The following is a 14,911-nucleotide window of genomic DNA, read 5'->3' on the forward strand; positions in this document are numbered from 1 at the left end:
AGGGCTATCAGTCATGCTGCGCCGTCGTCTTAAGATGTAAAAAATAGATTTATTCTCCATTCATTTGCTTCCCCCCTCCCTCCTGCTAAACCCAGGCTTTTGAGTTCAATCTTTGGGGGGGGGGGGCATTCTGTGTGACAGTTGTTTGTGTTTCTCCCTGATGCAAAGCCACCTTTCTTGATTTTCATTCCCTGTACCTGTACGCGGTGTCACTCGCCCCTCCCTCCCTCTCTCCCTCCCTCCCTTCTTCCCCTGGTCCGTCAGATACTACTTTCGCGCCTTTTTTCAGACCAGACGCCATAGCCAGCACTGGGATCATGGAGCCCGCTCAGATCACCGCGGCAATTCTGAGCACTATGAACACCACGCGCATTGTCCTGGAAAACATGCAGAGCCTCCTGGACATGCCAAAGCCAAACCAGGACCAGCTGAGGAGGAGGCGATTGCAGCGCGGCGACGATAGTGATGAGGAAATTGACATGGACCTCTCACAAGGCACAGGCCCCAGCAATGTGGAAATCTTGGTGTTACTGGGGCAGGTTCATGCCGTGGACCGCCGATTCTGGGCCCGGGAAACAAGCACAGAGTGGTGGGACCGCATCGTGTTGCAGGTCTGGGACGATGCCCAGTGGCTGCGAAACTTTCGCATGCGTAAGAGCACTTTCATGGAACTTTGTGACTTGCTTTCCCCTGCCCTGAAGCGCCAGAATACCAGGATGAGAGCAGCCCTCACAGTGGAGAAGCGAGTGGCGATAGCCCTGTGGAAGCTTGCAACGCCAGACAGCTACCGGTCAGTCGGGAATCAATTTGGAGTGGGCAAATCTACTGTGGGGGCTGCTGTGATCCAAGTTGCCAGGGCAATGAGAGACCTGGTGATATCAAGGGTAGTGACTCTGGGAAACGTGCAGACCATAGTGGATGGCTTTGCTGCAATGGGATTCCCAAACTGTGGTGGGGCCATAGACGGAACCCATATCCCTATCTTGGCACCGGCGCACCAAGCCGCCGACTACATAAACCGCAAGGGGTACTTTTCAATGCTGCTGCAAGCCCTGGTGGATCACAAGGGACGTTTCACCGACATCAACGTGGGCTGGCCGGGAAGGGTACATGATGCTCGCGTCTTCAGGCAGTCTCTTCTGTTTCGAAAGCTGGAGGAAGGGACTTTCTTCCCGGACCAGAAAATAACCATTGGGGATGTTGAAATGCCTATCGTGATCCTTGGGGACCCAGCCTACCCCTTAATGCCATGGCTCATGAAGCCGTACACAGGCAGCCTGGACAGTAGTCAGGACCTGTTCAACTACAGGCTGAGCAAGTGCCGAATGGTGGTGGAATGTGCATTTGGCCGTTTAAAAGCGCGCTGGCGCAGCTTACTGACTCGCTCAGACCTTAGCGAAAAGAATCTCCCCATTGTTATTGCTGCTTGCTGTGCGCTCCACAATATCTGTGAAAGTAAGGGGGAGACATTTATGGCGGGGTGGGAGGTTGAGGCAAATCGCCTGGCCGCTGATTACGCGCAGCCAGACACCAGGGCGGTTAGAGGAGCACAGCAGGGCGCGGTGCGCATCAGAGAAGCGTTGAAAACCAGTTTTGTGACTGGCCAGGCTACGGAGTGAAACTTCTGTTTGTTGCTCCTTGATGAACCCTCTGCCCCTCCCCCACCACCCTGTTAACTCTACTTCCCTGCAAACCAACCACCCCACCCTCCCCTACTACCCTCCCCCCTTCGAGCACCACTTGCAGAGGCAATAAAGTCATTGTTGCTTCACATTCATGCATTCTTTATTAATTCAGCACACAACTAGGGGGATAATTGGAAAGGTAGCCCCGGATGGGTGGGGGAGGAGGGAAGGAAAAGGACACACTCCAATTTAAAACTTTAAAACTTATTGCTATGGAAATCATCTAGGGTGGAGTGAGTGGGTGGCCGAAGGCCCCCCCACCGTGTTCTTGGGCGTCTGGGTGAGGAGGCAATGGGACTTGGGGAGGAGGGCTGCTGGTTACAGAGGGGCTGTAGCGGCGTTCTCTGCTCCTGCTGCCTTTCCTGCAGCTCAACCATACGCAGGAGCATATCACTTTGATGCTCCAGCAGCCGGAGCATCGACTCTTGCTTTCTGATTACAAGTTGACGCCACCTCTCCTCTTCAGCCCGCGTTTCAGCACGCAACTTCTCCTCTTCAGCCCGCGATTCAGCACGCCACCTCTCCTCTCGCTCATATTGGGCTTTTTTAAAATCAGTCATTGACTGCCTCCACGCATTCAGCTGTGCTCTGTCAGCGTGGGAGGCAGTCTGAAGTTCAGTAAACATTTCGTCACGCGTCCTTCGCTTCCTTCTTCGAATATTCACTAGCCTCTGCGAAGGAGTAAGATTTGCAGCTGGTGGAGAAGGGAGAGGTTGTTAAAAAAGATACATTTTAGAGAACAATGGGTAGACTCTTTCACGTTAGATTTTGCTGTTCACAACATCACACAGCACATGTGCTTTCGTTACAAGGTCGCATTTTTCCTCTTATATTGAGAGTCTCCTGGTTTGGTGTGAGAGATCACTCACGCAGTGCCAGGACACAGATTTCAGCTTGCAGGCAGCCATGGTAAGACATATAGTCTTTGGGCTTTTTTAACCTTCTTAACATGTGGGGATGGTTTCAAACAGTTCTGCCCTCATTTCCCATACCAAGCACCCGTGCCATTTAAAATGGGTTTGCAATGTAAAAGGAGGGGCTGCGATTTCAGGTTTAACATGCAGCACAAACCCAACTAACTCCCCTCCCCCACACACCCAATTCTCTGGGATGGTCACTTCAACCCTCCCCCCCACCGCGTGGTTAACAGCGGGGAATATTTCTGTTCAGCAGAGCAGGAAGGGGCACCTCTGAATGTCCCCTTAATAAAATTGCCCCATTTTAACCAGGTGACCGTGAATGATATCACTCTCCTGAGGATAACAAAGAGAGATAAGGAATGGATGTTGTCTGCATGCCAGCAAACACCGGGACCATACGCTGCCATGCTTTGTTATGCAATGATTCCAGACTACGTGCTACTGGCCTGGCGTGGTAAAGTGTCCTACCATGGCGGACGGGATAAGGCAGCCCTCCCCAGAAACCTTTTGCAAAGGCTTTGGGAGTACATGAAGGAGAGCTTTCTGGAGATGTCCCTGGAGGATTTCCGCTCCATCCCCATACACGTTAACAGACTTTTCCAGTAGCTGTACTGGCCGCGATTGCCAGGGCAAATTAATCATTAATCATTAAACACGCTTGTTTTTAAACCATGTGTAATTTTTGCAAATGTACACTCACCAGAGGTCCCCTGTGTGCCCTCAGGGTCTTGGGTCAGTTCGGGGGTTACTGTTTCCAGGTCCAGGGTGACAAACATATCCTGGCTGTTGGGGTAACTGGTTTCTCCGCTTCCTTGCTGCTGTGAGCTATCTATGTTCTCTCCATCCTCATCTTCCTCGTCCGCCGAACCCGCTTCCCCGTTTGCAGAGAGGGACTCATAGAACACGCTTGGGCTAGTGGTGGCTGCACGCCCTAGAATGGCATGCAGCTCCGCGTAGTAGCGGCATGTTTGCGGCTCTGCCCCGGACCTTCCGTTTGCGTCTCTGACTTTGTGGTAGGCTTGCCTTAGCTCCTTAATTTTCACGCGGCACTGCCGCGCGTCCCTGTTATGGCCTCTGTCCTTCATGGCCTTGGAGATCTTTTCTAATGTTTTGCCGTTTCTTTTACTGTTTCGGAGTTCGGCGAGCACTGCTTCATCTCCCCAGATGGCGATCAGATCCTGTACCTCCCGTTCGGTCCAGGCTGGAGCTCTTCTGCGATCCTGGGACTGGGACTGGTGGGACTCCATCATGGTTACCTGTGCTGATGGGCTCTGCATGGTCACCTGTGCTCTCCACGCTGAGCAAACAGGAAATGAAATTCAAACGTTCGCGGGGCTTTTCCTGTCTACCTGGCCAGTGCATCTGAGATGAGAGTGCTGTCCAGAGCGGTCACAATGAAGCACTGTGGGATAGCTCCCGGAGGCCAGTAATGTCGAATTCCGTCCACACTAACCCAATTCCGACCCCCTAAGGCCGATTTTATCGCTAATCCCCTTGTCGAGGTGGTGTTAGGAAACCGGTTTAAAGGGCCCTTTAAGTCGACAGAAAGGGCTTCGTAGTGTAAACGTGTCCAGGCTTAAGTCGATTTAACGCGGCTAAAGTCGACCTAAACTCGTAGTGTAGACCAGGCCTTAGTGTTGTGATTTTATCATTTAATGAATGGGTAGTTTGGTTCAAATGTGTGTGTGTGTGTGTGTGTGTGTGTGTGTGTGTGGGGGGGGGATTTTGCCATTAAAAAGTGAGAATGTTAATAGTTTCTCCATCAAAAATAACCATGTGGTCTGAAGTACCACAAGCTCAGTTCATCCTGTTTCTCCCCTCCCACTCCAAATCCATGCCTGGATGTTCCCTGTTCTACATGGAAGGGGTCTCTGCCATTTTTTATGGCATCCCCTGTTGGTCCAGGCACTCTGGAAGCTTTTCCAGAGTCAATGTTGAGGAAAGGGGTGGAGACTGGGCAGGCTAGGGGAAGGAGTGGGCCCATCGTCCCCTCTGCAACCTATGGAAATTAGTAGCAAAGAGAGTGGAGTCTGGGGCTATGTTATCTCTTCCAAGGAGATGAAGGAACTAGGGGGTCAGAGTTGATGTGGAGGCACAGGGGGCCTCTATGCAGATACCCTGAGACTCCCACAGATCTGAGTGATGTGGGAGTAGGAGAAGATGCCAGTCTGGGGGGGCGGGGAATCATGGAAGTTGCTAGAGACCCTTCCTTGGGGTTGGGGCAAACTATGCCACATAAGAACAATATGGGGGAATCTTGGCAACAGAATCCTTGTGGATATCTTCTCACTCAGAACCCCCCTCCTATTGTTTTTTCTGTGCAAAGGGATAATCTGGGCCATTGTGTGGTATCGAAGGGTAATGTTGACTAACGGTAAATAGTACATATCTACATACACACTATGTAGAGAGAGAAAATGCATGAACAGTTGGACTTATTGATAACTAGAAGTTAACATCATGTGATGACCTCTATTGGAAAGGCCACTTTCCCTTCATTTGCAAGGAATTATCGCAGGTTTGTCCTAGGATGTCAATGTCCCAAGATAATTATCTCTATGCTGACAATATAGGGTCAAAATCTCTTATATTTACTAGAATCTTATCTAATTTTTGAGGATATAATCTTCTCCCTGCGAACATGTGGCTGTGAGGATAAAGAATCTCAGCCACTCGTGTATTAATTTGCAGGATCAGATCCTACATGGCACTAGTTAGTTTTTCAAATGTAATTTGGACACATCTGCTTCTCAAACTGATAGCTCCAGCAGTGTATTTGAATATATGTTTGTGAAGAAGCACCAATTCATTATATCTGTTGCAAAGTACATTTAGTTGCAATATAGCAAACTTACACACCTGTAATGAGTAATGTGAACTTGTACAATGTTACCAGTCATTCAGTACATTCTATACTGTCCATTTCAAAATAGGTTCTCCCTTCTCTAAAATCTTGTAGACTTCTTCATACTTAGAATAATTACATATTGAACCAAATTTTGCTCAAGTTCCTCTGACGTACATCCATAATAATATTTTGCTGAGGTCCGTGAAGTTACTTTAGACTTAAAATTGTGTAACTGGAAGCAGAATTTGATTCATACAGCATACTTATGTGTAATAGCTGCGTGCACCACACTGTTGTATATTAGGTGCTCAGTGGAAATCATACTTTAAATAATTCAGGATGAATCTGCATCATGCATTAAATGTGAAATCAGCAGTAATTCTTGGTTGTAAAAAAAGTTTTCCACTTGCAACCAGACTTAACTGTCAGCATTACTCAGTGTGTGGTGAATCAATGAACTAAATCACCTTTTAGCACAATGTGGCATGGAAGTCACTCCTTCCCAAAGGAAGAAACACTGAATTTGTGTGAAGTTAACAGTTTCCTGCTCTCTGAGATATTTAATATATAGTAAATCTATCTACAATAGATACAACATTGAGGTTCTGCTCTAGGCATAAACATGCAGATGTCTTGTTTGTAATCATCTTAATTGCTTTGGTTAATTACCACTTTTCAAAAAGATATGAAAGAGGTACATGCAGAATAAGATGAGACATCAAGGGGCACATCTCTTGCATTCATTCAGATTGGTCTGTGAAGTAATAGGCAGCATGAGAGATGCTGCCTAACAGTAGCTGTACATGATAGAAATAGCTCTTCAAACTTGCAAGTGAATCAGCTGGAATGCTTAAATCATTCCCTGCCAGTGGGAGACCAAGGAGGCTCTAATCCAATAGCAATTATAAGTCTTAATTAAACTAACTTTTAACAAACATAATATAAAAGAGAAGATGGTAGACTGAGCTGATGTTTTTGTGTGGCTAAAAGCATACAGAAAGAATGTTAAAGTATCCTGTAACAATTCCTCAAATGTGCCCAAAATGTTCTGCTGTTGGCAAAATGCAGAAGTGAACTGCTTGATTTTGATTGTACAGATGTATTAGAAGTTGATTCTCATATTTTACTATTAAAATCTTAACTGTAAGGGTCCAGGCAGCTGGAACAGCTCTGAGTTACTGGTGTGGTGTCCTCCTTTAAAACTCTTTTAAAGTTAGCCTGGTGTTTGTAAAGGTGCCAGGTTGACCCACCCCAAGGGTGAAGTCTTCTGTATAGGTACAATTGGCTACATGATCTTCCTCTCACTAACCTGCCAGCGTGCCACAACCTGATATGAAGCAGCTGCCTCTGGCAGGAGTAAATAGAGAATCATGGGGGACCAATGTCACTGAACATTTTTCTCTTAATATTTTCATTGAAATGAGGAGAAATATAGGGAGTACCTGTCAGGTTCCAGTTATGTGTCCTTTTCTTTTCTTTAAAGCAAATAAGCACTCTCCTGAATAAACAAAACATTTCAGTTCACTCTTAAGTGTGGCTTTTAGCTACTGCCTCCAGCTGAAGTGAGCTAGAACTTCCCCAGTGAAAGCAATGGCTAGGGGGTAGGGCTAGTTGAGCTTTTTGACCAAAATAGAATTTGACAAATGAAATTTTTTCAGTAAATTTCAGTTTGGGGTCAAAAATTATAATAGTTTTTGGTTTTTCCAAAAAAAAAAAGTGACCTTTTTGAGGTGGGGGTTCATTTTAAAAAAAAAAAAAATTCCTGTGGGGGAAAAATAAAAAATTATTTATTTTTTTTTTTTTTTTTTTTGACTGACTGGCTCTAATATTGTGCCTCTGCTTAGCACAGTTTCTCGTAGAGCTTCCCAGAGCACTCCTGCCTGTTGCAAAATGGGAGCAGAGCTGTGACCCTCCCTCTCCCGCACCTCTTCAAAGGTTCTGCTAGTTCTCCCCCTTTTCTGCTCCTACACAAGAGACCGCCACAACCTGGCCCTGTAGGACACGGAATGTATGCTACTAAGGTTTGAAGTTCTTTAGCGGCATATTCTCAGTCACAGTGAAATAAGTGTACATATAAATGTTTGTCCTGCCTTGCTCCTAATAGGTGTGCACACGCACACTGTTCTAGTCCAAACTTACCCTTAACTTATATAATTAAACATAAACCTCAGTCTAAGTTTTCCCCTGACCTTAGCGGTTCCTAAAGTTGTCTGCCGTGTCCCATTTGCCTCAAAATAACACTTACTCTTTTATGATCTTGGACTGATAAAGTCCAACTAAGTCAGACACCAGAATAGGCAGAAGAGCTCTGGACCTCTATGCAAGGTCCTAGAACCTGACAACCTATTATAACACAGTTCTGGGACTGTTCACACACTGTCTACTGCTTTGGTAAGAAGGGAAAAGTGGAAAACTGCCTATGAAAGTGATCACTGCTACACTTAACATGTATTGTCAAATCATTGGCAAACATAGTCTAACCAAATAAAACTGCAAAATACCCAGACCATTCAGATTTTAATATTAATGTTTCCATATCATTGACTTTGTTTTGTGCATCAATTGATTTTTATAATCCCCATTAAGGCACGAGTTAAAGCAGAGCTTCACTGTTGGTTAGATCTGCCTTGGAAAATAAAGTAAGCTTAGAGAGAAGTTACCTTCTTACATGCTGTGACAGAGCTCCCCAAACTGCTTTCTGAACTGTCTGTGCCGCTGACTTGGTGCTCTGAGACTTCATACATCAGTGGGGATTCAAAGTTGCTGAAGAAAGAGAACAACAACAACAAAAATCCTTCCAATGACTCATCTACATAAATACATGAAACGATGCCAAAAATACAGCTCAATTTAAAGAAATGCATCTTAACTCAAATTGCACCAACCTCTCTGCACTTTCCCTGGCAGATGTTACCATTCTGTTGATTACCCCAATTTTCCCATTTTTGGAGGACTATCCTATAATGAATACAAAATAGCAGACTGCTGCCTTTTAAGGACTAGAATATAGCACTTAGCTGGACCTACTTACGTGCCTGTCTTTAATAATATACTAAAATGTGGTGCTAGCATCTTTTCTTAAGTAACCAGTCGTGAGCAGTAAATGGCATCCTCACTATGTTAATTGAGCTTGGTAGACACTAGTATAAAAGAAAATTCATACTATACTTCATCCTCACTATTACCTGCCTGGGATCTGAGACGTGAGTTGAATAACAGTCATTAAAGCAAAAAGAAAACAGTGGGAGTGACTGAACTCAAAAGCCCAGGTACAGTAGCTTTATAATTGCAGACTAAGATAATGCACACATACTCTATATTGCATGTTGTGTGCGTGCAGCTGAATTGTACTTATTCTTCACATCTGCATCTTCCTCTTGTGAAGTCATGCAAATCAGACTTCCAGTCACAGTATTTATACATGCAGCTGATACCAATCCTAAAGCATTGCTTTTGGATTAGCTTAATTATTTCTTGTAGAACAAAGACTGCTAACTAAATAATTCATAATCAAATTATAGCAAGGTAAATTCAGTTAAATAAGCCTGCCTCTCTCTTTATGCATGACTTCAGAGTCCCTAAAGATCATACAGCACCAAGGGTCCATTCCTGCAAACCTTACTCGCCATAGTAAGCATTACACCTTCTATTAAGTGTCCCATTCCACCTGGTTATAAGTGTGTGTTTGCAGAACTAGGCCCTAAATTATCATTATTTCAGTATTAATTATAAACTTAACCTGAAAACATATGACACTTAGATTATTGCCTAGTGAATTCAGCACAGTTCTCAGTACCCTTTAAGAGCTGTGCATCCAATTTCCTGAGAAGCAAGCTGAAAGTTTATCCCATATAAAATATAGAAAATCTTCAAAATAGAGAACTTGATCCTGCATTCCTTACACATCCAAAACTCTGAACTAAGTCAAGGCACAGTCAAATGGTGTGCCACACAAATGTAGGATTTGCACTATCTCATAGGTTAAAGAGAGTCCTGAGTTTGTTTTCTCAGAATAATATTTACATGTTTTACTTTATATTATGTAGGGCCAGATGCTGCTGCTACTCAGTGTGAGTAAGTACAGGTAACTTATTCTGCAAATAGGGACGTGCAGTCAGTAGGACTATTTGTTGAGTGAGGTCCTGGACCTACTCAGTTAGTGTAAGGATATCAGAAGCTGATCCATAATTAATAAAAAATGTATTGTCTAAATACAGTGAATTTAAAATAGCTAATTAGGAAAATTTAAGGCTAAAGTAACTTTTAATAAATGTATTTATTGCATGAAAGTACAGTGCATTAATAGAGATGCAGTAAAGGCACAAATATCCTTAAAGAGCTAGGTTTACCTGACATGCATGATCACTACACCTGTGATGGGGAAGACTGACTACTTAAGGATAGTGGTGCGTGGGGGGAGCCCACCCCTCATCACGTGGCATGGCCCTTTAAGATTTTTGGGAGGCTCTGATGTACACAAACACTTAAGAAATAAGAGGTACTTTTGGAGAGGAAGTGGTCCTGGGAATAAGTAGTGTTTGGGAGAAAGTCGGTTACTGTTTCTTTAAGGGACTGGACCAGGAGCCTTGCATAGTGGACAGGACAAGGCTTCCCCTCTCACCCGAGCAATTGTGGATGAGCTGGGAGAAGAGAACTAGCGGATATGCTGCCTCCTCCCACATAGCAGGGCAGTCACCTGCAGGAGAAGGCTGTCTGCTGAACCCACTGAGGACTATCTGGGGAGAAGGGACTACCTGAAAGAGAAGCTAGTTGAGGCCTTACAGCTGGCATAAGTTACAACCCAGCTCCAAGGAGGAGAGCTGGGGACTCCCAGCTGGCGGAGGGAACAGAGTGACTGTTTAGTAAATCCCAGCTCCAGGAAGGGGGCTGGGCGGCATCCTGAACAGGGACAAGAAAGTTGACCAGGACTCTTATATGGACTCAGTGGATATGAACTAGGGCGACTAATGAAGCGAGTTTCACTCTATAGCAAGACTTAATAAATGAGACCTCATGAAGTGGATGCATGTTTTGAACCAGTGTAGTCTGGGAAATTGAGAAGAACATGAGGAGGTGCTGAGCACAATGCTCTTGCTGGGGTGTGCTGGAGGAAAATGCCCCTTTCCCTTCTTACACCACCGTTTAATGTTTTCAATCTTCAGCCTTTTCTTCACCTGTCTAATCTATGCAAAGGACCAATAGCTGTAAACACTCCAACATCTGTAGTCAACTTCCTGGGAATTTAGCAAGGAAAAATTACATTATTATAGGGGATGTCTATGTAACTCAAGACAAAGTATGGGGTGGATTCTGATCTTACTCCAGTTTTACACCTGTGGATCCCCATTAAAGTCAGTGGCGTCACTCTGGCTTCTCAGTTTTGTTAGTTAAATCAGTGAGATTCTGATCACTATCTCAGGCCCAAATAATGGTTAATTAAAGCCACACTTGTACCATACTTGTACAATGTTCATTTTGACTTTCCATTTTACATCTCATGTCCTATTGTTGGCAAACCAAATGTATGTGGATATGACTTTCTCCAATTCTTCAAATGGATAAAGAATGTGCATTTAATGCTATTTTAATTTCTTTATTCTTAATTTAACTGTACAACCTCATTCTTTAGTTCTGTAAAGAATTTTGGGGTGAAGTTTAGATAAAAGACTTTACTAAACCAGGTTTTCTATGCATGTATATATGGGCATATTTGTGCAGGTAAATTGGTCTCTACTCTTAAATTGAGGATTAAGATCAGGATTTATCTAGTATGTTTGCAGCTATTGCCCCTTATTATAGGCTATGTGCCATTTTCACAGTCTAGAACTAAGGTTCAAGTCAAAGTCTGAACTTCAGGTATGAGTGCAAGAGCATCTATATGCTCACCTTTTTAACTGAGGAGATAACTGTGGGGCTTATGTACAGCTTAACACTAGAGGGAGCTGATGCACTGGTATCATCTGTTATGTATGTTCTACATGTAATCAGGCACATTGTGGTGGGTTCATGTTAGGAGTCTAAAAATCAACAATTAACGTGACCAGAAACCAAAGAGTTTATTGGTCTTGATGTTCTACTTCTCCATTTGTAAAATGTATAGGTGGAAAACTAATCCTGGAGTTATATTTATGGCATACTAACAAATCTGTTCCCTTTTGAATATATGATCAGGTCATAGTCATATATAGTACACAACACCAGTCTTTTCAACCACATAAGGCAAAAGATCTCCAACATTTTCCAGAAGAAAACAGGGTTAAAGTGAAAGGGAAAATATCTTCATGTACAAATATGGAAAGGCTTGCTGGAGCTGTGTTGAGTGAAATAGAATGCCACTGTGTGTTATGAATTATATCAAACAGAACAGGCTACACCACAGACTGAAGTTCAATGACTTGGAGCACTTGTCATTGAGGTCACTGGAGACTGATAAGAGCTAAATTCTAATGTCAGACACTCAGAAGCTTATAGCTGTGAATCTTGTAAGACTGGCTACTTTGTGCACATGGGACAGCATAGCAGTGATTTTAGAAGACATCTGACAGTATACGTGGGAGTACTTGAGAACGAACATGAAGCTGAAAGTGTTGAAGAGTCTATGTTCTTGGTCTCCAGAGGTATTAGAGCAGAACACTTACTCCTATGTTGTATATGGCATGCAGCTCGATTCTAAAGTTGTGTAAGTGTTAGGCATAAGTAGGGCCCTACCAAATTCATGCTCCATTTTGGTCAATTACAATTTTTAAAATCTTATGACTGTGAAAATTTCATAATTTCAGCTATTGAAATATGAAACTTGATGACGTTGTAACTAGGGGTCCTGACTCAAGAGGCAGTATAAGGGGTTGCAAGACTATTGTAGGGGAGGTCCCGGTATCACCACCCTTACTTCTGTGCTACTACTGGCAGCAGTGCTGCCTTCAGAATTGGGTGCCTGGAGAGCAGTGGCTGCTGGCCAGGAGCCCAGCTCTGAAGGCAGCACCACAGCCAGCAGCAGCACAGAAGTAAGGGTGGCATGGTATGGTATTGCAACCCTTACTTCTGCTCTGCTACCTGCAGAGCTGGGCCCTTTCTGGCCCAGCAGCTGCCACTCTCTGGCTGCCCAGGTCTGAAGGCAGCAGTGCAGAAGGTGGCATGGTATGGTATTGCCACCCTTACTTCTGCACTGCTACTGGTGGGGCACTGCCTTCAGAGCTGGGCGCCTGGCCAGCAACTGCCGCTGTCCAGCCACCCAGCTCTGAAGGCAGCACAAAAGGGTGGCAATACCACGAACCCCTTACAATAACTTTGCTACCTCCCCTCCCCACCCCGCCCCCCTGTGATCCTTTTGTGTCAGGACTCCCAGTTTGAGAAACGCTGGTGAAATCTGTATAGTGTAGGGTAAAAGTACACACAAGACCAGATTTCACAGTCCATGATGCATTTTTCATGGTCCTGAATTTGGTAGGGCCCTAGGTATAAGTAACTCTACTGAATCACTCATCTGGATTGGTCCGTTGCTGGAAAGGGGGATTGACTTATTTAAAGTGTGATCAAACATGGCAGCTACAACAAAGAAGGTTTGGCAAAAACTTCACAGGATTCCAATGCCTAGTTTTCAGTAAATTTGTGAACGTGCATTTTGCATAAGGAAAAGAATGATGACTAACTTTGTCCATGCACTACTAGATGCACAGTTCACATCCCCACATTGGCTACAGTATTTGGCCCCCATTTAGCCATGTGTGCACCTTCAGTGCAGTGTGCATGTGAAGCAGGTGCACATTAGCACATGCACATGTGAGGGCTCATTTTCAGTAAGCTGCTTCAGGTTAGGGCATCCCATGTCAAAAAAGATCTAGAGCTGAAAAGAGTAATGAAATCAAAGTAAGTAAAACGTGCAAGAGTTCAGATTTTGCTGAAACTCCGCCTCTGTTTCCTGAGGTTCACAAATCTTTCTTTCAATATGAGGTCAGATTGAGACTACCCCACCTCTTCTGTAAGATCTCCTCATCCCTCAAAATTCTGAGCTTTTTTTTTTTTTTTTTTGGTTCTTCTTTTAATCCTATGGGCTCCCTTGTGGGCTTTATATCCCAACACACATCTGATGTCTTAAGGAAGCAGATCGCTGACACCCTCCTCAGGCTCTTCAGCTCTCCCACCTTAATTCTGTGGCAAAGCCAGCAGGACAGACCTATGTCTTTCCAGGAAAAATCTTCTGGGGCATGCGTAGCTTGTCTGCCCTTCTCAGTTCTTCAGCAGTGGGATCCAAAAGGGTTCTAAAAGGTTCTTCTGCAGCAGCACAGTCACATTACCCCAGTTGGCCTTTCTATTCCATTCCCACTCTCATACTGTGCTCATCAATGTGGCACTTGAGAGTTTAACTGAGGCCTTGAAAATTATGGCACCTTTAAATGACATCCTGTGCAGGATTTAAACCAGGGCCTGTTGCACTCGGTCACAGGATGAGCTGGGTTGTTAAGCGGTTCAAATCTTAGCTCTAACATGTGTATGGTTTCTCTCCTCCTGCACTGGAATCATATGCCCAAGAGGGGGTGCCTGAGAGCAGGCCTGCTGGGAAATACGAGGCAACCATGTCTCAACATAAGGGATAGCTGGTAGGAGCAGTACTGTGCTGGGAAGCTTTCTGGGATCAGTGGAAATATCAAAAGTGGTTCCCTGTTAAGAGGGAGCTGGACAAGGAACCTAGGAAAGGCTGTGTGAGGAAGAAGCCAAGAAAGGAGCAAGAGTAGCAGGCATTGTAGGATACTGAGCACAATGGCCATGGGTTTAGTGCAGAGAGCTGCCCACAACTTAAGGTTTCAATCCTGGGATTTTCAACAGAAGGGGGGCATGGGCCATCCTATGGAGCCATCTAAAAAGGTGGTGCAGGAGGGCTGAAGAAAGAATACTGAGCCCACAAAAGGGGCTAAAAGGTTGGGTTTGTTTGGACACTCGCAGTATTGTCAATCCCAAGCATTCAAAAATCATAGGTTTGGCTTAAGTCAGGAGACTCTAAACAATTTTATGATTTCTTTTGTTTGCCTTTTGCTTTGACCCAGTAGGGTACGCTTGTCACATTTTCCAAGCTTTTTTCTCTGCAAGCATGAGGGCTAGAATTTGTTTAATGAAAGCTGAGATTCTCATGGTACTTAGGGTTACCATATCTATTAAATAAAAAAAGAGGACCCTCCATGGGCCCTGGCCCCGCCCATTTCCCCACCCCCTTCCCTGCCCCAACTCCGCCCATTCCCCGCCCTAACTCCGCCCCCTCCTCCCTCCCACTCCCAGCCACGGGGAAAGGGCTGCCCGAGCGCTACCAGCTTCACTGTTTGCCGGGCAGCCCCCAGACCCTGCGCCCCCGGCCGGTGCTTGCCCAGCGCAGCTGGAGCCCGGGAGGGGAAGCGCCCAGCCGGGGGCACAGGGTCTGGAGGCTGCCCGGCAAACCATGAAGCCGGTAGCGCTTGGGCTTCGGGCAG

General features: G+C 45.1%; 1 protein-coding gene across 1 annotated transcript in view; it reads right to left on the minus strand.

Moving 5' to 3' along the window:
• Window positions 1–14,911, minus strand: part of SPHKAP (SPHK1 interactor, AKAP domain containing) — a 122,249-nt gene that overhangs the window by 76,231 nt on the left and 31,107 nt on the right. The window contains exon 2 of the mRNA XM_024195211.1: window positions 8,114–8,216. Coding sequence (XP_024050979.1) covers window positions 8,114–8,216 — 103 coding nt within the window. The remainder of the gene's footprint in view (window positions 1–8,113; window positions 8,217–14,911) is intronic.

The sequence above is a fragment of the Terrapene carolina genome, unplaced genomic scaffold (assembly GCF_002925995.2).
Source record: "Terrapene carolina triunguis isolate 2854851 unplaced genomic scaffold, T_m_triunguis-2.0 Scaffold88, whole genome shotgun sequence".
NCBI classification, from domain to species: Eukaryota; Metazoa; Chordata; order Testudines; family Emydidae; genus Terrapene; species Terrapene triunguis.